This window comes from Tiliqua scincoides, chromosome 2 (assembly GCF_035046505.1).
Source record: "Tiliqua scincoides isolate rTilSci1 chromosome 2, rTilSci1.hap2, whole genome shotgun sequence".
In the NCBI taxonomy this organism is placed as follows: domain Eukaryota; kingdom Metazoa; phylum Chordata; class Lepidosauria; order Squamata; family Scincidae; genus Tiliqua; species Tiliqua scincoides.
Genome location: NC_089822.1, coordinates 178,131,062 through 178,153,612, shown reverse-complemented (window position 1 = coordinate 178,153,612; position 22,551 = coordinate 178,131,062). Strand labels below are relative to the sequence as shown.

General features: G+C 43.7%; 1 protein-coding gene across 1 annotated transcript in view; it reads right to left on the bottom strand.

Annotated features, from left to right (window-relative positions):
• Positions 1–22,551, bottom strand: part of STK10 (serine/threonine kinase 10) — an 80,685-nt gene that overhangs the window by 25,716 nt on the left and 32,418 nt on the right. Inside the window, exons 3-6 of the mRNA XM_066615837.1 lie at positions 9,234–9,282; positions 6,400–6,549; positions 2,707–2,779; positions 1,424–1,618 (exon numbers count right to left, since the gene is read on the bottom strand). Coding sequence (XP_066471934.1) covers positions 1,424–1,618; positions 2,707–2,779; positions 6,400–6,549; positions 9,234–9,282 — 467 coding nt within the window. The remainder of the gene's footprint in view (positions 1–1,423; positions 1,619–2,706; positions 2,780–6,399; positions 6,550–9,233; positions 9,283–22,551) is intronic.

The following is a 22,551-nucleotide window of genomic DNA, read 5'->3' as shown; positions in this document are numbered from 1 at the left end:
AGAGACTATACAGAATATATTCTCAATAACTGGGAGAAAATAAAAAGACATACAGGCTGGATGTGTGCAGAAGATTTATCTTATTACAGTAGCATTGAGGGACAATGAAATACCTGTGGTGCTTGGGCAGCCACAGCAGTGGTGATCCTAGCCCCGGCGCCACCTGGGGCCACAACTGCAAGCTGCCACCCTCCCCTTCAGTCCCACGTTCTGCCTCCCTTTCGGAGGCTTTGTAAAACCCTCGGAGGACCAAAAAACATCACTTCCTGTTTCTTCCGTGAAACTGGAAGTGACATTTTATGCCCCAGAAGGTATTCTGAGGACTGGGAAGGCTTCCCCCATAAACGGTCTCCCCAGCCCTCAGAACTGAACTGAATGGAGGGAAAAGCCCTCAGGGGGCAGCCCTCAGATCTTGGCTGACTGAGTGACGCGGGGGGTGGGTGGATAGTGGCATGGCACCACCCCTCCAAGCCTGGTGCCTGGGGCATTTGTTCCCCTTGCTCCCCCTAAGGTATGCCACAGAGTCAGCTACAGCATAAGTGAAGCCAGCACCAGGTAGAAAGTACTGCACTTGACAACCCTGCAACAAAAGAATTGCCTTAAAAATAAGAAATGGTGATGCACAGTAGAAAATGGGAAATAATTGTGCCTTGCTGATGGGGGGCAGGGGAGTCTAAAAGGATAGTCATATGGGCTATACAGTTTACCCTTCTACTACCAAAGGGCTCTAATGCTTTTCTTATTTCGATTCCACCAAGCAGAAAGAGGGGATTGAATAATTAAGAATCATTACAGAAACAGAACACAAATAGACACAAGTAGAATCATCGGTGCTGCCTACAGAACCCAAATTCAATCAAACACCCTGGAAAGTGCAAAATGTTCTGCTTCTTCCAGAGTGGAAACCGTGGTCAGGTGAAAGCTACTCAGCAGGAGCCATGGTACCTGTGTGTCTTGCACAGTGCTTAGTCTAAGTATTTGTGCTGTATCCCACTCATCTTCAAAGAGTACAGCTCAATGAACATGGTGATCTCTCACATCATCACACAATAACCTTCAGACTAGGCTAAGTAACTTGCCCAAGGCTACCCAGGGAGCTTGATGGATGAGCGGAGACCTGTATACATCAAATTAAGAGTTTAGCAGTCATCATAATCTTCATTGGGTCAATTCCTCAGTATTTGGAGAAAAACATGAGCTTATACCTGTATGAGGCAAGACCCCTTCCCACATTTCTCCTGTAGAACTCTCTCCCTGCAGTGCCAACATTGCACATCTTCTCAATTTCTATGAGCTGTATTCTATTTCATTACAGATCTGTTTGGACAGCTATGGAAAGTATATGTATAACACATTTGCCAATGCCTATTTGGGGCAACAAGATTCAGATTGCTTGCACTTGTCCACACACGTGTCTTCTTACCACTTTGAGGGGTAGCTAAGAGTTGGAGGATCAGATTTGGCTATTTTTAGCAACACCCTCATGGGATTGAGCTCATGATGAGGAGGTTCTATCTGCGCCATTTCTATCAGTGTGATGCCCAAGGACCAGATGTCAGCCTTGTAGTCATAGGGAGTATCTTTCATGGTCTCACACATCACCACTTCAGGAGCCATCCTAAAGAAAGCAAACAACAATGAACTCTGCTGGAAACCTACAACTACCAATCAGCAGTTTTGAAGAAGAGGAGACCTTTCCTCCCAACTAATCTCTAGTCAATTGCTCATTTGTTGAGAATCACTTACAGGCTATAGAAATATGAATCTGCACTTAGCTGAAAAACCTTTTACACCACCACTGCTTAATAAAACAATCCAGACAGACAAGCAATTTTTAGGTCCACTGATTTTAACTGGAGAGTTACAGATGCGCACACACACACTCTCTCTCCCCCGATAAAGTCAATGGGGAGGTGAAAATAGTTAAGCTATAGATGGTACCAGATGTCAGATTTCCTTCTCTTTCCATTTTTCCAGTCTCAATTGGCTGCAGAAACAGAAAAAAACAAAAAGAAGGCCGATGTCCTCTGGCCTGGATGCTGCTTTAGACAGCAAATTAATGCTCACTGATCATATCCCCTCAGCTACAATGCTGATCTAGAGATTAAATTCCTGGAGTGCATTGTTGCTTTCATACACTTGGAGCTGCTTCAAAAGGACATTCCACTAAATGGTAGGGAGTAAAAAAGAGAGAATTGTCCAGATTTCATAAATAGCCCAGCTACAGGATTTTCAAATGCTTCACTATCTAAAAAGAGGCAGTGGGGATGGAGAATGTAACAGACAGAACATTTTGAAGACAGTCATCCTTGGGAGCAGAAGGGAGAGAAGATATTGAGGAAAGAGTGTGGATGTAATAAAGTCCACGAGACTCTCGGAAGCTTGAGGCTGAAGTCACTTCAAAAGCAATTATTAAAAATGTGCATTGTTCTCAGTCTGCAAACTGTCATGTACACGTTTAGATTTTATTTAAATAGATGCCAGAGAATCACTGCACAGCACTGGGATGACATTAAAGCAACAAATCACATGCTGTGCACATATACATGTACCCACACTTGCTTGTAGATTGTTTACATCCAAATGCTAAGAGAAAAAAAAAAACTACTGTCAAACTACAATACATCTAACCAAGTGTCCTGCAACTGAAAATTCTGACCAACAGGGTGAGAAACAAGATCATCTCGGCAGATGTCGTTCACTCACCAGTATGGTGTGCCAATGAAGGAATCCCGTCTTTGCAAAGTCTTTATGTTTTTGGCAGATACTCCAAAGTCCGCTGAAAAGAGTTGAACCACATTAAAAGGTGCTTGCACTTTAAAGGAGTCCCGGACAACTCCAACTACTTTCTTTCCCACCACCACTTCAAGACATAACAAGCAAAAAGAACCAGAAGAACAATGTTTGAACCAACGATGTTCAGAAACATCATGAAGACTTCTTGTATATGGCAATTTTTTTCATGCATCTTCCTTTAGGAAATGGCCAAAGTCATGCTCTAAGCCAGTGTTTCTCAAACACTGACTAGGTGGGTCGCGAGCCAATTTCAGGTGGGTCCCCATTCATTTCAATATTTTATTTTTAATATATTAGGCTTCATACTACCATGGTATGTGACTGCATTTGGAGAAACGTTACAGTTCTGTTATTTTAACAAGCTACTATGTTTTAACAATGATAGTAAATAGGACTTACTCCTGGGTAAGTATGGGTACCCAAGCCATTGACTTGGGCCGGTGCAAGTCCCTTGTGCCGGCCCAGGAGGGTCGCAAACATGCTGTAAGGCACGTTTGCACCTCCTCGGGAGGAAGCCGGGCCGGCGCTCAGAGAAGCGCTGGCCTGCCGAGGCCTACACAAGCCTCCGAGCCAGCTTCTTCAGCAAGGCTTGCGTCAGCCCAGCTGGACTGATGCAAGACTCTGAGGTAGGCAGGGAGGGGGCAGGGAGGAGGCGGGAGGGAGGCATTCCTGGGCGGGTGGGGAGCAGGAGGTGGGGCTGGGATCCGGCAGTTATGCCAGATCCCAACCCCCATTCCCAGGGAGAATGGAGTGGCTTCAAGAGGTAGCGCAAATCTGAGGAGACCCATAGGGGAAAGGGTGCCTTTCCAAGGGGTAAGGGGATAAGTTTCCCCTTGCCTCTGGTTGAGCAGTTTCTGGCCCCCATCTTGCGCTGGATACAGCACGAGCCTCCTGGCTTGCCTGTTCCAGAGCAGGATAGGATTGTGTCCTAGGACTGTTAAAAATTTTCCTGCTTGATGATGTCACTTCTGGTCATGACATCACTTCAGGTAGGTCCTGACAGATTCTCATTCTTAAAAGTGGGTCCTGGGGCTAAATGTGTGAGTTACACATTACTTACTGCTTACTGCTCTAAGTAACAGAGACAGTCCATTAATTGAAACAAATGCCATCTCATGCTTCAAACATTATAAGGCAGGCCAACATGGCAAGTTATTTCATGACTTCATCATCTCACAAACCACACTTCTGGAGAATTGTGCCCCCAACATTTGTTCCCTTACACAGGGGTAAGCCTCCAGAGCCCAAACAGGTCTATTTAGACTTGTGCCAACAATTTATCTGGCTCAAGTCTAAGTGAACCCAGGAAGGTGCATCAAGACTGGGAAAGGGAACAGGATATCGGTGGTACCACTGGCATTGATACAGCACCTTCCTTACCTTGGTCCACCCTGTTCTGCTCCAGTCTCCTCTCTGTTCCACCCTCCCCGCCTCCCTCCTGCCATCCACACTGACTTACCAGTTCAAGGGTACATGGAGAATCTACTGATGTGCCACCATAGCCACTTGTGCTGCTGGAGGCCCAGATCCGCTAAGCGGCATGTAGCCTTTTATGACAGCAGTACAGACCTAATACTGCTGGAATGCTAGTTCTGGCAGCAAAAGGCTGGTACAGGATTGGACTGTAAGGTGCTTTACCATAATCACAAAAATAGTTGATTAGGAATGGAATTGTTTCATAATTAGGGATCATGGTGGGCACTATTTGGGTCAATTTTTGGATTCTGGAGATGAATATTTGGACTCTGGAACCACTTGGAAATTATAATACAGGATCCTATGGGGGAAAACATTTTTGCTACATGTGCTTTTTCCTTACAAGCAGTTTTCATGGAACGAATTAAATTTGTATAATAAGGAATTACAGCATGTCAACAACGGGAAAGTGTATTCTTAATGTGGTGCTGTGGGGTACCCTAAACAAGCAACCCCCTGGAGAACTTTAATTCTGTCTGGTGCCACAATCAGAAGGGGTGAAACTGAAGTGAGTTTAAGTTCAGCTATGCTGAGTGAGGGTAAGACAGAAGAAGTCTGAAGGCTACCATAATGCATCTAGCAATGATCCAGAAAGCTCTATTAACTGACTGAGGGACCAAACCTATCCAATTCTGCAGTCCTGCTGCAGCTGTGCCAATGGGGCGTGTGCTGAATTTTGTGGTGGGGAGGCAGTCACAGAGACCCCCTCAAGGTATGGGGACATGTGTTCCCTTCCCTCGGGGCTGCATTGCAGCTGCACCAATGCTGGAAAGTTGGATAGGATTGGGCCCTCAGCAAGCTCACCAGTCCCAACTTCAGGTTTGCAGCCAATGCTACTGACCACTATGAAACTTGCAGTGAAACTGACAGCATCCCAAGTGAAACTCATAGCAACAGATCCATTCTAATATCCAGAAAATTATATTTGGCAACCCTTTGATCCCCTTTGAACCCCTTGATCCTGGAGATATCAGATATCACAACCTTTACTGTATATGGCAATATTGGACAATGTGAAAAGGTACATTTTCAACAAAACTAGCACCAACAAAAAAGATAATAAATAATATTCAGTCGGCTACAGAACCTGAAATTCCCTTCTGCGAGTTAACCAGCACAAACTTCTTCTATAAACTATGGTCTTTGAAAGCCATTCTGTACAAAAATACAGGGGGTCCAATACCTGCAGATTCCATATCTGCAGGTTCAAGTATCCATGGATGCGGAAGCCCATACGCCCTCCCTGCACACCCTTAAGAGACAAGGGAAGCTGTGCTCCCCTCACCTCCAGAGGGTCTTCTGAGCCCCGTAGAGGCAGTGCACATCCACCTGCAGCCTCTGTGGGCCTCACAATGACTGTTCCAGTGAAGAAAGCGACTTCTGGTTTTGACGAAAAACCGGAAGTCACTTTTGTTCATTCAAACAGTCATTCTGAGGGCCGCAGAGGCCACTGGAGGAGACATGGGGCCTCTACAGGGCTCAGAAGACCCTCCAGTAGCAAGAGGAAAATAGCTCCCCTCGTCTCCAGACGGCGGGGGGCACCCCCAGTATCCACGTTTTCACATAACTGTGGGAGGGGGTTCCGGAATGGAATAGCTGCGGATACCAGGGCATACCTGTATATAATCCCAAAGGAATATTTCTAGAAACCTATGAACTGGAGCGCTAAGTAAAAAGTGTAATAGTTGAGGAAAAAGAAAAGTCATTTTTTTCATGACTCATAGCATTAAAAAAAAATTAAAATCCATTTGAGAACAGGTTTAAATCCCTGCTCAGCCACAATGTTCCCTGGGTTCCTTTCAGCAAATCAACAGCTCTCCCCTCACTGAACCTCATGGCTTTGTAGCCACCTTGCAAAGAGTACACTAGAATGCAGCTCTAAGCTGCTTGGAGGAAATGGGTTGAGAGATGAGATACAGATCTGGTCATGACAGAGCAACCAGCCATGAAGAATTCTCCTCACACTCAAACTTACTGGTCATGTGGTCACAACAGAGTCCAACAATCTGCTATGAATATGCTGCATCCATGACAGCCCGTTCTTGCCCTGTCACGTACAGGATGTGGTTCTCTTTTGCACACACCTTCTCATTTCTTATTATGTGAAACCAAACTAGTTTTTCTCACCAAGCTTGATGTCACCATCTTGCGTCAGCAATACGTTGCCCGCCTTTAAGTCTCGATGGATAATCTTCTTACTGTGGAGGTAGTTCAGGGCCTCTAGCATTTGGCGGCAGGTGACTTGGATCTGGGGTTCAGTCAAGCTGCGATCCAACTCTATGATCAAAGTGGCCCAAAATCTCAATATTGATGCAATTTAAGTAGTATATTAAATGTAGGTTCTTTCTAAACCAGGGGTCTCCAAACCCTGGCCTGGGGGCCAGATGCAGCCCATAGCAAGTCTCTTTCCGGCCCGTGGTCAACCTCTTGTCCCCTGAAAGCCTCTGGCCCACTGAACATAACCAGAACTCTGCTCTGATTGTGTCTGGAGGGTGTTCTGAGGTCCAGCGAGGTTGAATGAATGAGCCCATTCATTCATTTATTCACTCGTCTAAGTTCCATCTCTAATTTATTTATTTAAATTTTATATTTAAATTTTTATCCAGCCCTCCACACCATGCCAGATATTTGATGCGGCCCTCTGGCCAAAAAGTTTGGAGACCCCTGCTCTAAAGCATAGGACATAACAGACAAAAGCTACCACACACTGTTAAAAAGAAAGTGCATTTTTTGCACTTGCTTGTACATCCATCTGGAAACCTGGCACTGGACTATTTTCTGTTACAGAGATAAAAAGGTGATATTTGTTCCAGTTTGTAACAAAATGAACAAATTCCATCTATGCTGATATAAATGGAGATTTGGCATAGACTTTAGCTGAGCATTACCAACAAAGAAAGTAGCCCAGAATGGTTCACCTTAAAATGCTAAGTAGCTTTGAATAGAACACTGAAAGAAGAGTTATATTGAAAATCATCAACATTTTAAATTTCATAGTTTTCTACCAATCTGATAGATCAAAATTTGAAGACCCACCATATTGTCACTAGATGATTCCCAAACTGGTGGGTTGTGACCCACCAGCCTGGAAGCATGATTCTGGCCCCTTAAGGGGTGTGGAGGGGGAGAAGGCAGTGACACGATCCTCAGAATTGTGCCACTGTCGGAAACAGAGGGTTTTTTTTTTTTTTAAAACTTACCTCTGCTTGTGACGGCCTCGAGGGGGTGCGAGGAGCCCCACAGATTGCTCTGCAAGGGCTCCACAAGCCTTAGAAAAGTTTTTAAAAAACAATCAGAAACCACTTCTGTTTTCTATTGTGAAACCAGAAGTAGTTTCCAAATGTCTTTTAAAAACTGTTCTGCGGGTCTCCCTGCACCCCACAGAGGCCAGGATAGGCAGAAGTTTAAAAAAAATCCTCCTCTGTCCCCGGCAGCGGCACTATCCTGAGGATCACATCACTGCCTTCTCCCCACCCCTGCAAAGACGTGTTTCCCAAACTTCTAAGGAGAACCATTGCACTAGACAGCTGTGAGTAAAACAGGAGTTTCAGAGAATTGATACTTTGATCTTTGGAATGATACTGAAGAATACGAGTAAATCTACCCTTTGTAAAATATGGAAGACCTGTTTGTTTTTTTCTGAGGCACTATCACTGAAACCTTTCCAACCACAGGGAAAAAAAAAAGAGGGTGATCTTATCTGCCTCACCCATGCTTTCTTGTACTGAACGTGTCTTCCAAGGTTTTGATTTGTAAAGAAGAAATAGGACAGTAAAAGCAGGTCAAACATTTTGGTGTAGTAAATGTGACAGGAAAAGCCAATCCAAAAAGGGACCTGGTAAGTAGGACATCCATTCATTCTGTGCCAAAAGAAGTTTGCCAAAGGATGGCTCCCATTTCAGTACTGTATCTGGTTTCTCTTTTGCCTATGACCATTAGGGAAGTTGTGATCTCTCTCTCTCTCTCTTTTTTTTAAACAACCCATAGGCAGACTCCTGGGAAAAGGGAAGACTGCTATTCCTTGACTCTTATTACTTATTCAAAATGTTTTCTGGAAAATACCAACACTTCAGAATCATCATGGTTTTCATTTCCTCATGTACCAGCTGTCTGCACAGTTAGTACTACTAAAGGATATTCATCATCAATACAAAAAGCACACAGTTGAAATTCATTCACCACAATGGGAATCAATCTTTTGCAATGCCTTTAAAAATGTCTCTTTCTTGGAAGCCACACAGAATGGGAGTTTGGAGCGGCGGTTTCTGTGCAATGCCTTCTTGCACAAGGCGCACCTTCACCACCTGCTGCCTTGAGGAGAGGGGCCAAACATTTAGGACTTTGAAACATAATTTGATCCCTACTCCCACCCCTCACCACCACCACCAATCTTCCTCTAAATCAAATTTTCTATCCTGGAGGGTATCTGCGAAACAGGAGATGTTCTGCCTGATCAAACAGGAGACTGAAATCCTGAGAAACTGAAAACCCCCTTTCTCCTCTCCATGCAACCCCTGGCCATGGCCACCTTGAAACCTCAGTCGCAGCAAATTCAAGCCACATTCCACCACTACAAGACAGTCTTTGTATGGGCTTGTTCTACAAGAGCAATAGCTACTGTAATTCCTTCCCTCCCATATCACAACATGGAGTAATCCTGGTCTTAGAAATGAAGTGCAGCATGTTCGCTTCCTATTTTGTGTGTGTGTGGGGGGGGGAGCTGTGAAAAAATGTCTAAATGACAGATCTAATCAACCCTCTTGTATACCCACGATCACCTCCATCCTATCATATACATCCATACTTCTAACACAAGTCTGCAGAGCAAACGGGCCTACTTTCTGTAGGGGTGGTCTGCATGCAAGATACAGCCTTCAATGGGCAGAAGTCATTGCTCAGGTATCTGCTAACAGACCTCAAAAGAGATTGTACGTACTATTAATATGCTTCAGGGCACTTACCCAGCATTACAGCATCCACTGCTCCACCAGGGCAAAACTCGATCATGATCTTAAAAATGAAAGACAAAAGTTCAAAAGGCTGCTGTAGTAAGGTGTTTGTTAACTCATGAGCTATTACTATGTACAAGGAGATCCAGTTTGTTGATATATACAAACAATGCAAGGCATCTCATTCCAGAATCAAGACAAGATAGTGCAACTTAATCTGCTTCCCAACTGCTGGTTGCATGGTTAATGTGCAACTATGCAACTGCTGCTTCATTTTTATGCCATCTACTGTGTTTAAAGCGCTTCACATGCATCCTTGAAACAGTCATTACAACAGTCCAGTAAGGTAGGTCAGTATGATCCCCCATAACCCAGGCACACGTCTGAAGTTTCAGACCTGGGAGAAAAGAGACTTGCCTTAGGCCATCTTGTGAATTCATGGCAGAGATGGGATTTGTACAAAGGGCTTCACAGCTAATCCTCTTTGCCGCTACACTTCTAGCTGGCATTTCCAAATCAGAAGTAGCGGAGGGCACCTCCCAGACTCTGACTCATGGAGGTATGTCTATGTCACAGGAGTGCAAGGACAAGGTGGTTTTCGCCCCAGAAGCCCGAACATAATAAGGACAGACTTACTGCAGCCAGGCATTGGTCTAGGCAGCTTTACTGATGGTTTGTTTTACAACCACTGGGGAAAATCACTGAATGATCATTCAGAGTTCCCCCTTTGCCTTCACTACTGTTGTACCCTTCATGGGCTTCCTTCCCATAGACCTTCAGATGAAACAGCATCTTTGATCCAGACAGGGAATTGACCCTGGGGTCTTGTATCTCTCATCCTTGAGCTCCAGAGGGGACTATGGAAGTCCACCCCCCTGGGAACCAAGTCCACAGACTCATGGGCATTTCTGCTGTCAAGGGGTATGCTATCTTTCTGTACCCCTGCCCAATGGCCCAGTCACAGCCTGGGAGAATGGGCTCTTTCTTAGATGGCCCCAGGCCAGACCCCAGGCTTAAATCCTCTCATCCCTCTCAACCCCACCCCTCTTACCACAGATGGTGGATGGAGCTGCCTGGAGTCATTGGCCCTTACTGTTGCCTGATGGTGACACAATAGCTAAGGGATCAGAGTAGGATGATGATGGGTCACTTCCTTGTGTTGGATCTCCACAGCCTAGTGGAGTTCTGCATAAACAGATCCCTCAAGACCTACCAGACTATATATGAGAAAACAAAGCCTTCACTTCAGCACAAAGGAAGCATCAGCACAAAGGAAGAATCAGTTTGTTATGGAGTTTGTTAAGGAGCAAGTTTGTTATGCTCCTGCACAAAACACAAAATCAAAGCTAGCCCATGCTTGTCATACCTGGAGGCCCATCTGAAGATGCCTGAAGGCACACAATCCATTTATGCATTTGTTTACAAGTTTGATTGCAGTTTAAACTAAGGGCTGTTCCAGATGCTTGCACTTGCCAACAGCATGAGATAGCCGTCATATTTCAGAGCTGACGTGGACAGAACAGCTCGGAAGCACTATAAAAACACTCCCAATGCTCCCTGCTTCTTATCTGCTTTAAGTTTGGTTAAATTATCTTGAAATAATAAAAAAATCAAACCTCTCTGGACTTTGTTCACTTTGGAGCACACCCAATGTTTGTAGATAAAAAATTCCAAATGACAGGCCAAATGCACGATGCGCTAAAGAATACGCCTGCCATTCGATGCCACAACCAATCAGGTTTCTCCTTTAAGGATTTGGCTTGACCACAGGGGAGGCACTATGGCTCAGGGGTACAGCATGTGTTTTGCACTGCAGAGGTTTGATCTCTGGAATCTCCGGGTAGGGCTAGGAAAGGGCCCTGTCTGTGCAGACAAGCTTGAACTAGCTGGACCAAAAGTCTGACTCAGCACAATGTACCTTCTTACCTAAAATACTATCTCCCAACTGCAGAAGCAAGTACAGGAATATACCAGCAGATCTCAAAGTGAGCTATTTACATCACTCCACCCACATCCCTTGCATACTACAAGCATAGAAATAGCGGTCACTTCTGGAAGCAGACTGTCTCCCAAACCCAAGCCTGAGGTGGCAACGGAATTCCCAAACCACAACATTCTGTTCTACATGCGGTCAGGCTCTCTCTGTGGTGAAATACATTATTAATGCAATGCATTTAAATCATGCCTTCCCCCCATGCTGTGGGCACCTAAGGTGGCTAACAAAAATATACAAATATACCACCATGATAAAATATAAAAACATTCACACTACTGTAGTCAGAATTTCTTGGATTACACAGGTCTACGCATATTTTGGTGTCATAAATTTTAGACCTATTCTTGGGTATATTCAAGGTGCTGAATCAAAAAATGGCATCAGTTCTATTGGTTTCTAGTTTAGGAGGTATAGTATAGCCGCCTTATAAGCCAATTCAAGCAGTTTCCTCGTGAGGCATCTGCTGTGTTAGCTATGTCCAGCTTTCTTGGTAGCTTTGGAATACCTTCATCATGTGGGATACACTTTGAGTGTGGAAGGAGATGTAAAGGAATGTCCCACATTCAGGTTTTCCTAATAATCAAAGGATCTTGTGGAGGACTACATTCATATGGACTCAAGCTACTGGGGAAATGCCCTTATGATGAGCCCAAATCAGTGATGTATGCATGCATACATGCAGCCACCCTGTACAACGTGAATTGAGCCAGTGGCATTCCTTATTAATCACATCAACAAGTTTAGAGAGATTGTTTTTTCATTGATAAATAACCATTATTCTGGAATTAGAAAGGTTGACACCACACTCTGAATACTAATAGGTGAGAATATCCTCTTGGCACATCTAACCACAAACTTTTGCAAAGAGCAGTATCAGCCTTAAAAAGAAAAAGGAGATTCTGACATTGCTTTGTGTCGGCCCTTTTTGTAGGAGTTCAATATTGTCACGTGCCATGAAGTTCAGCTTTCCTATTGAGCTATAACAAAGTTGGAGTTGCAACAAATGTTTCCTGTGCAATGCCTCGCATTCAACTTTCTACAGCAAGTTCTGGCATATGTCAACATTCAGCTCAAAATAACCTCTTGCCAAGAAAACAACAGGATACCAACTCAATAGCACTGGAGGACTCACAATAAAATACCAAGTGTTATCATTTATCAGCATACCCATCAACCAGTCATTTTATTGCAGTCCTTAACCGGAAACGTAACTCAAATGTTGTTGTATACAATCAGTGAAGTATTTACCACAATGTGGGCATTTCAGCACCTATAAGAAAAGTGTTGCTAGTATTATGTTGTTTTCTAATACGACTCCTTAGTTCACGCTTTTCAACCACATCTAAGGATACACCTGTAAGACGGCACCCCACACCCTTTGTTTTTGAAACATTAAACATACAGGAAATTCTCAAGTGGCCGCTATGTCTTTTACAGCACTTATGGCAGTCTTCTAAAAGCCCTTTGCAAAAAAAGCCCTGTCTGTGTGTGTGGGGTGGAGGGGTTGCAACTGCTTGCTTAAAACCCTGAGGACACACAGATAAACAAGTGCTTGAGAAGATAAAGTGACTTAAACTGGAGCAGACAGAACACAGAGTCTTTGGGTCTTGAGCAGGACAAAAGAAACATGCAATGTTGCCCTCACATTCTTTGCATTTCTGCTAGTTTGGAAAGCATACAATACTACTACCTGTCAGTTTCCACTTCCTCTGTTATCTTTGCCTTGCCTAGAAGCAGATTTTCCTTGAAGACTTCTAGATAACCTCTCTCTTACCTATCTACACATTTAAAGCCAATGCACACAGTAGAACGCCCCCTCAAGTATGCAAGACACTCACTGAAATAGTAACACAGGCTAGTAAGCACAGGTTAGACTGCAGCTGAGCCCCATAAGCAGTCTTCCACGCTAAAGACAAGCCTGTCGCTGGACATGTATGTGGTTTTGGATGCATGCAAGGAGAGCATGGCTCAAGCCCATCTTATGTTTTTGCCTGGGCAGATGGCAAGAGAGCATCCAGATCCCACAGGTCTTTGGATGAAAAGACTCATCAGCTGTGACTACATGGTCAAATTCAACTGGGGAAAGGAAAAAGTGTAGGCAGTTTGTAGAACATGGTGGGCTAAAATACCATACTCATGAGATCCACCCTTAAAGAGGATGAGGGTCATTGTCCACTCAAACATCAAGCAGCAATTCTGGCAAGCTTGCTTGAAATGAAAGAGGCAGTAAGCAAGAGCTTTACATCATGCACACCAATTGCTCCTGCAACTTCACTGAAGTCTATTGAGCACATTAGAAGACTCCAAGCCTGTTCGCTCAACTATATTTTACAGTGCTGATCTCTCATCTGAAACCAATGCAGTCCCTTGATGCAATTAAGTCCCATCTTAAAAAACAACCAAAAAACAGAATTTTTGAAGCAGTAGTTCAGCAAAAAATGTAAGAGCTACCTTTTAGGTCATGTTCATGTTCTATCTAGCCAGCATTTCCTTTTCAAGAGCAATGGAACAGGCACCTCTGGTATTCCTAAATAGGACATGAAGTTCACAGCCTTCCCATTAGCCAGCAGTAACTAGTATTCAGAGATATTCTGTATTTATACATGAATGATTCCTTTAGCCGTTATGTCTAAAGGAAGGTGAAGTGGATAAAGCCAATCTTTTCTGCGCCATGACCACAATAAATAAAGTATAAGACTGGGGACCGACCGCTGATCCTCCCCCCCTTCCAGGACCCGATCCATCCACCCCCCATCCATGTTGCTGTTGGAATAATTGTATAAAAAAAGTGAGAGTGAAGCTTGAGTCATTTTTGTTCCTGTTAGAGGTGGGCTTTGAAAGGTTGCCATGACCCCCCAAATGAGGTTTTACAACCCCCTTGGGGTCATGAACCACAGGATGAAGAACACTGCTACACATAGTTACCTTGGACAGAGTCCTGTTGGATATTATTTATATAGCACCACTAGTGTGGATGACACTTAACAATAGTAGAGAAGAAAGGCCCCTGCCCTTAGGAGTTCACAGACAAAAGGGAGATGAGGAAGGACAGTGATGCTGCTAACACAGATGGGAAAGAATATGCAAATCATTTCATGTACATGAACCTAGACTTAGTTGCAGCAAGGCAGAGGGACTAGAGTGGAGTGCCAGATGCTTCATGGGAAAGGAGAGTTCTGAAGAGGATTTTGAAGGAAGTAAGACAGGAGGCATCCAGTGGGTGATCAGAGAGGGAGTTCTGGGAAGCTAGGGAGAAGTGGCAGGTTGCCTGAAGGAGCAGGAGAATTTTGGGTAACAGTGAAGGTCACAAGAAGGAATATAGCCAGATATGAGAGCGGCAAAATAAGGAGTGACTACATGAAGGATTTTGAAAGCAAGAAGGAACTGGTGCTAGATCCAGGAGCGGACAAGAAGCCAGTGCAGAGATTTAAGGGGGGGTTATGATACGATAAGAGCAACGAGAAAAGTAAATGATTTTGGCAGCAGAATGGAGGTGAGGTGGCTGAAATGAGACAATAGAAGACCAAAGAAAACTGCAGCAGTCAAAAGCAAGAGATGACTAGGCCGTGTACTAGCACTTATGTTGAGGGAACACAGAAGGGGGGATGTATTTTTGCAATCTTGTAAGGGGAGAAGTGACATGATCTGTGATAGAATTGACATGGGGAATGAAGGAGAGACAGAGAGGAGTCAAAAGATGAAGTAAAGGCTTTGAGTCTATTCAATGGGCTGGATGGTGACATTGCCACTGGAGGAAAGAGCGTACAAAGAAAAGAGGGCTGGTGTGGGAAAAAGTAAGAAGTGCTGTTTTGGACATATGAAGGCTGACAAGGACAATGTAGAGAACAATCAAGGGTGAAGAACAGATCTCCAAGGTATATCACTAGAAAGAGAGGGAAGCAAAAGAAGAGGCTCCCTCACCACCAAAACCTTGAAAGTAGGCTTGGACAGGAGGTAAGAGAACCATCTGATGACAGTATTCCCAAAGATACCCAAGGCACAAAGGGAGTCAAGCAAGAGAGAGTGATTCACTGTGTCTAACATAGCAGAGAGGAGGAGGATGACAGTAAAGAGACCTTTGGATTTAGCACCAGGCAGTTTATGGGCTATTTTTGTGAGGCCAGTTTCAGAGGAGTACAGGATGCACAGACCAGACTGGAGGGGATCAAGAACAGAGTTGGAGGAGAGAAAATTGAGGTTGTGGGACTATGCAGCATGTGCTTGGAGTTTGGAGGATTCAGCTATTGGTATGTTACTGCTTTCTTCTTTAAAATTAATGTGCATACTTTGGCTGAACCAAGCATATTCCCAAAGCAGGGCAAATATTTCTAAGATTGTATTTCCAAGCACATGGCAGCCACCAATATTTCCAGATCAATCAAGTAGCTGGCACAAAATATGGACAGTATTACATGTTTTAACTGTGGAACACACACACACACACACACACACACACACACACACACCAACTTGGATCTGACTTTACGACAAAAAGACTTTCCACACCCCTACATTACATGTGAATCACTATGAAGCTATCCATTCTGGATCAGGATTAGGACCGTGCACATGGGAGGTCAAGGGAGGGGAGATCACTCCTATTGTTTCAACAAACATCTGTAAAACATTCCATCACAGAATTCTGAAGATCGGTTTTCAGTTGGAAGGGTGAGGTGCAAAAATGGTTTCAGTTCCCATTATGATACAGGACATTCAAGACACATGACTCAAGAAGACTCCCACGGTACAGCAGTCAGTAGAACACTTAAAATTATGCTTGAATTAGCATCTTTTTGAGACTGCTTTTGCAGTTTCTAAACAAGAGAGATTCAAAGGTTTGAATGGATTTTACAAAAAAAGTCTCCACTCCTTTCACTAAAGGGGATTTGGCACAGCAGTTGAATTGCTGAGAAAGCAAAGATTAGCGGCACAAACTTGGCACCACCCTTCCTATGTTAAGAATTCATGACCTTCGGCCCCTCCTCTTTTCAAACTAGCAACTCATTCAAGAATTAATCCTGCAAGGGGAAAACATACTGAAAAGTAGGGGTGTGTGCTCTAGAGATAGTTGCGTATTATTGGGTGTGTTCCCTCTGCTTCTCTGGAACCATCCCAGAACTCACAAATAAATTCTCTGCCTAAAATATCTCAACTTTCTGAAAATGTATACCCCCTCCTCACTTAACTTTCCATATTAAAAAAAAAAAAAAGGAATTTACAGTAAGTGGCCTAAAGCAAGAGTTTTACTGATCTGAAAACCGATCTGTGTTACAGTAAAAATATTGCAGAACAAAGAAAATCACCAATGTCTTACTACTTTCCATGATCAGTGTACACAAGCAAAATGGATTGTATTGATCAGCAGGTTTCAGCTTACAGAGACCTGGCCCTGGGTTTGCTGTGACGTGCACAGCCAGCTTGTGCATCACACCTGCATCGAGGTCTGCAGGCATCTGGGGCCATCTTGGGTTCATAGATCTCACTAGGCGAAATTGCACATGATAAAGAAGTGGGTAAAGCAGTCAAGTGAGCCATTTGTGCATCTTCCACACAACAGACGAATCAGCTCCCATTTACAGTCTGTGATGCAGCAACTTTTAACTGCACAGTAGGCAAAAAGACCATCTACACTGATGAGATGAAAGGACAGAACATGCAAGATTTTCATATGTGAAGAAAAAACAGGAAATCAAAATTTTAACAGTTTTGTAGAAGACCAAATATGAAAAGAACACGGGGGGGGGGGATTTCTCCCCCTTAAGTGTCCTTAACACCCCCCACTTGTTTGGAGAGCAACACAAATAAACCTTCAAGTCAAAGATTCACAATACAGTTCTAAAGATAACTACTAGTGCAATGGCTAAGGGCCCAATCCTATAGTCACCAGTGCCGGCTCTAGGTGTTGCAAATATGCTATAAAGCACATTTGCAGCACCTGGTAAGGAGGCAGCACTGGGCCTCAGTGCCAGGTGGATGCTGTGGAAGATGTGTTGCATGTGTTTAGCAAGCAGAATGGTGGGCAGAATTGCCTGCACTATTTAAATTCTTGTTTTGTTTGCCAAGTGCAAGTAATTGAAATTGCCCAAGTGAAGTCCTCATAAGATGTGGGTCAACTGCATTATGGAACATGCTCAAACTCTGATGAACCCTCAGAAAAACAAGTACTAGGGAGAATGAAACCTCAGAGACCAATTCTCCACATTTCCTTCTTTTTTAATCCCAAGCCATGGAAGGTGTTCTCAGATCACTTTTGAGGGAACAGGATGGGACAGTTCCTAAGTATACCACACCCAAAAAACATTTAAGAAGTTTATGGGTCAAAACCAGTACCACAGATTGTATTTGGGCCAGGGTACATCCTGGAACACTGATGTACGAGGATCTAGTACTGGACTGCAACCTGGAGATCCAGATTCAAATTACAGTTTCAACCATGAAGCTCACTGGGTGATCATGAATCATTCTCTCAACCTAGCCAACCTCATACAGTTGGTGGAATAAAAATGTAATAAAGAGTTTAAGGACAGACTGCTCTTTGGTGAAGTACTCAGGAAAGATTTCCTTTCATGAACACCCCCTCCCCCCACACGCACCAGGATTTGTACTGTATAATTACAGATCTCTGCCAGTTCAATATCATGCTAGATCAGGAGCTGTCAGGGCTTGAGTGCACGGCAGTTCTTAAACTTGTGATGTGAGTAATATCAGGCAAGGGTTCATCTAACACCAAAAAAGAGGAAACTGCACCTATAAGAACCAGAGAAGCCTCCTTCCATTAAGAGGCCAGAACTGGTTGGGTAATACTCCTTGACCCCAAGAAGAGCATCCAAGTGACAGCTGATTGCTGCTCTAAGTAATAAGGAAAGCGGATCTTCTACACTACAGAATTTAGCTCCATCCCATAATCAGATACACAGCATTTGACTTGACTATTAAAAAACACAACACAGCAAAAGTTGATTTGCAGACTAGAAGCTTAATCCAAGCCTCCTAGGCGCTGATGCAACCTCACAAAGCCGAAGCAGATTCCTGGTATTCATGAAATACAAAACAAGCCTCAACGAAAAAAATAAAAAAAATCAAATGTCAACAGCTTGTCTGGCATACAAGTATTCAGTAGGTGGAATTTAAATAGCGAGCACTCTGTAAAACAGATTGCTTCCAGTTTGCCATTATTCCCATACAACACAAGGACACTATTCACCAGGGGGCACGGCATAATGCCTTATTTTTCCCCTGAACAAAATAGCCTAGAAGGCAAAATATTTGGGAAAGCAACCAATCAACCCAAACAATAAGTTACAGGAGAAGGAAAGGCACAAGGTGAACATACATATATATTCCTTTACCTAATGAGCTTTCTGTAACAAACTGAACTTGAAGAGGTTTTTTTTACTGATATACCAGGAGGGTGGCAAAAATGGAAGAAGGCTATTTCCTTTAAGCCAGGCTTGAGGGCTTCTTCCCAGAAGCATTTGGTTGACCATAGTTAGAAGCAAGATGATGTGGACCTTTGGTTTGACCTAGCAAGGCTCATGTTCTCAAGTTTTCTAAATACAATACTCTATGGGTTCTACAAGATTCTTCACTGGCAAAGAGGACAAACTGCTCAAGAATAGGAGACTGGCAAGACTTCCAGTGTAGATGTGAGAAAAGGGAATGCTGGAACTCAGAAAAGAGCATCTTATAACAAGACAGGGACTCTTGAAATTCTTATATTCTATTTGCCAAAAGTTAATGATCTGTTCCAGTGTACAAAGCAGGTGTACTGCCATTAGTCTGGGACTGGCCTATATTCCCTTCTTCTCTTCTCTAGCAATTTGCCTTTTTTTTTCTTCTTCCTTTGCTATTCAGCTCCACTAACTGTTGAAGAAAGCTATAGGTTATGGTGAGTGCAATACGATGCTGCTATGCTTGATGTGGCGTATACTGTATTTCTAAAAAGTAAACAATAAAATTTGCAAAAAATATATAAACATACAAGGAAGTGCATACTTTGCAACTGAAAGTTTCCAGGGTATGGCTTGAGGGCATATGATGCAGCCATCTTGCTGAAGCTAAGCAGACCCAAGTCTGCTCAGTGCCTGGATGGGAGATTGCCTGGGAAGCCCATACATAACATTCTCAGTTCCACCAGAGGCGAAAAAAGATGAATATAAATGCAATATAAGAATTAATCATTTCTGCCCAGCACACAGGTGTACACATTTGATCCCTGTTGTATATATGCAACATTGGGCAGAAATGACTTAAGTTGCATCTGACAGGAGCCTTGGTCTGAATTGGTATGATTCACACAAGCCTCTAGTAATCTTAGGGCCCAATCCTATCCAATTTTCCATCAACAGTGCAGCTCTAAGGCAAGGTAACAAATGTACCCTTACCTTAAGGAGGCCTCTGTGTCTGCCCCCACCACAACAGAATGCAGTGAATGCCCTTTGGCACAGGTGCATCAGCACTGGAAAGTTGGATTGAGCCCTTAGGCTGCAAACCTATACACACTTTCCGGGAAGAAAGAACCATTGAGCATAATAGGACTTTCTTCCAAATAGATATGCATAAGATTATGCTGTAAATCAGTGTTTCTCAAACTGTGGGTCAGGACCCACTATGTGGGTTATTTATTTTTTAATATATTAGTCTTGATGCTACCATGGTATGTGACTGCATTTGGGGAAATGTTACGGACCTGTACTTTTAACAAGCTACTGTGTATATTCTTCTAAGAATGATAGTCAATGGGACTTACTCCTGCGTAAGTGTGGGTAGGATTGCAGCCTAAGACTGTTACAAATTTTCCTGCTTGATGATGTCACTTCCGGCCATGACATCACTTCCGGTCGGCCCTGACAGATTCTCATTCTAAAAAGTGAGTCCTAGTGCTAAATGCATGAAAACCACTGCTGTAAATAAATTGCTCTGCTTCTCATATACAAACTATATCTGAAAAGGTAGTTGTTATACAGGTGCAGATAAAAGGTTTAAAGGATATTTGTGGCGCATACATGCCTTTGGTTGATTGTATTTTAGTATGATGCGAGTGGTGTTTATTATTTGATCAAGTGAGGCTTGTTCAGAAAGGATGGATGATTCTCTCAAGAACTGTTTACATTTTAGTCAACAAGGCAGTTAAATAATATCTTCAAAAGGGATAGCAAGAAACCTGTATCAGAAACTGACTCATTGGGTTAATCAACTTCCTTTAAAGCACTATTCTAAAACAACGAATATAATTTTGTATTACATACAAAACAATACATTGTTGATTCATGAGATTCAACAAGCTGTTGCATGTACAGTAGAGCTGATGTTCCATTTTGCACTTTAAAAGATTCCTTTGAAAGAATGACAAGCTCCAGAAAACTGCAAATTGCCGCCCCCTTTAAGACAGGCCCACACTGGAGTTTCCAGTCTTTGCCATTTCACCTCAACAAGTCACAATCTGATGTGGAAACTGTAACTTAAGTCCTTATGTGAGCTGCTGAGCATCCTTCTGCCTGTGGGACTCCTTTTTAGCTGCCTTAGTGCCTAAGTACCCTTGAATGACACATGGACTACTGGAGTTCATCAGCACTGGATTCAGAATAGATGCAGAAATGGCACAAATCGGAGGTGTTAAATGAGGACACCAGAGAAAAAACCTGAACCTTATTCCGACGAGACCTATAGAGAAGAGCTAATGTCCATCCAGGGATTTTGAGTGTCTTTAGCCGAGAAATGTTGAAAGGACAGGAAAGTAGGATGGCAGCAGGAAGTTGAATATTGTCATTGTGAGTGACAATGGCCTCTGCATGGCTGCTGTTCACCAACCAAAGCATCATAAAGAGAATAGGTCACCAGAACAAGCTTGGCTATTCATCATTTCAATCCTTTTATAAAGACAGCCCACCATCTATGTTAGGTCTATAGTTTCATTCAACCCCAAGTTTTGGGTGGGAGATGCTCTCTCAAGTCTGAAGGCCACTTTATGCTTTCCTTTTGTGGGAACACAACTGCCCTTTCTGGTCCTGTGACACAAATCAAAAACTGGTACATGCAGTGATTCTTCCAAAGCATGAACCCAAACAATTTTGTGTGCGTGCATGTGTGCTTTAAAAACATGCTTGCCCCCATTGTCTTCCAACACTATACGTATACTGGAAAGAAGTCATGTGCGAACAAATACAAAAGACGCTGTTGAGGGGGAGGGGCACCAAGTCCAGACAGAGAAAAATGCTGATAGTTATATGCAACACACACAAATAAGGATTTTTTTTGTTACATAAATGGGTTCAATCAGAAACACCAACCTGCTTAAAAAATACATTGCTGCTTTCACATGCTGCAAGTGTAGGTTATTGCTCTTGAGTCTGTAGTGTGAATGTAAAACTTGTACAGGCTACAGCCATTTAAACACTAGTCTTTATTTCTATTCCTTTTTAAGAGTATATACACATGCAGAGAAATGGCACAAAAGGGGTTCAAAAGCATTTTAGTATTGAGTGTGAAAATGCCTTTATGCTATACAGTTAGAACACCCAGAAAAGAAGTACAAGAGCTGAAGACTGCAACAGCTTGCAAGTGGGAGTAAAACACTTGCACTCTCCATTTCAAAACCAAGCTAAAAACGACCCTGCTGCTAGCATTTAGGTAAAATAGAGAAGTCAGTATGCATAACTGTTCCGGTATTAGGAGCAAGACAACACCATAAATCTGAGGTATTCAATCTGTGCGTCGGGGCTCCCTAGGGAGGCATGGCTAGTCCCCAGGAGTGTTGTGAGGCATCTTGGGGAGAGAGATGGCCACAGTTGCTCAGCTGCAGGTGCTGCCTCCCTACTTGCTGCTTTCCTGCAGCTGTGAAGAAGGTGGGGAGGGCGTGTGAAACATGGTGCGGGGAGGTGGTGGAGCCTCCCTGCCAAACCAAGAGAAGGCTGGCTGGGCAGCTGTGGAGGTGCTGCATCTCATCAGCACAGGGCGCGCTCCTGGCAGGCTTCAAACTGGGAGGGAAGCCTGACCTAGAGAGAGCTCCACCAGTAAGTACAGGCAACGCAGTGCTTTCCGCCGCTTGGGAAGGAGGGAGCCCAGCCTGCTCTGGGAGGGGGCATCCAAATGCCACAGCCTACATTCCTCTGTCTTGCCTGGGGGGAATAGGGGTGGCATCTGCATGCTGGGGTGTATGTGTGTGAACATGTCCCCACCTAACTTGGGGGTGAGTTGTAATCTTGCTCGGTGTGGCATTTGGTGGGCCGCTGTGAGATACAGGAAGCTGGACTAGATGGGCCTATGGCCTGATCCAGTGGGGCTGTTCTTATGTTCTTATGGCTGCAATCCTATCCACACTTTCCTGGGAGTAAG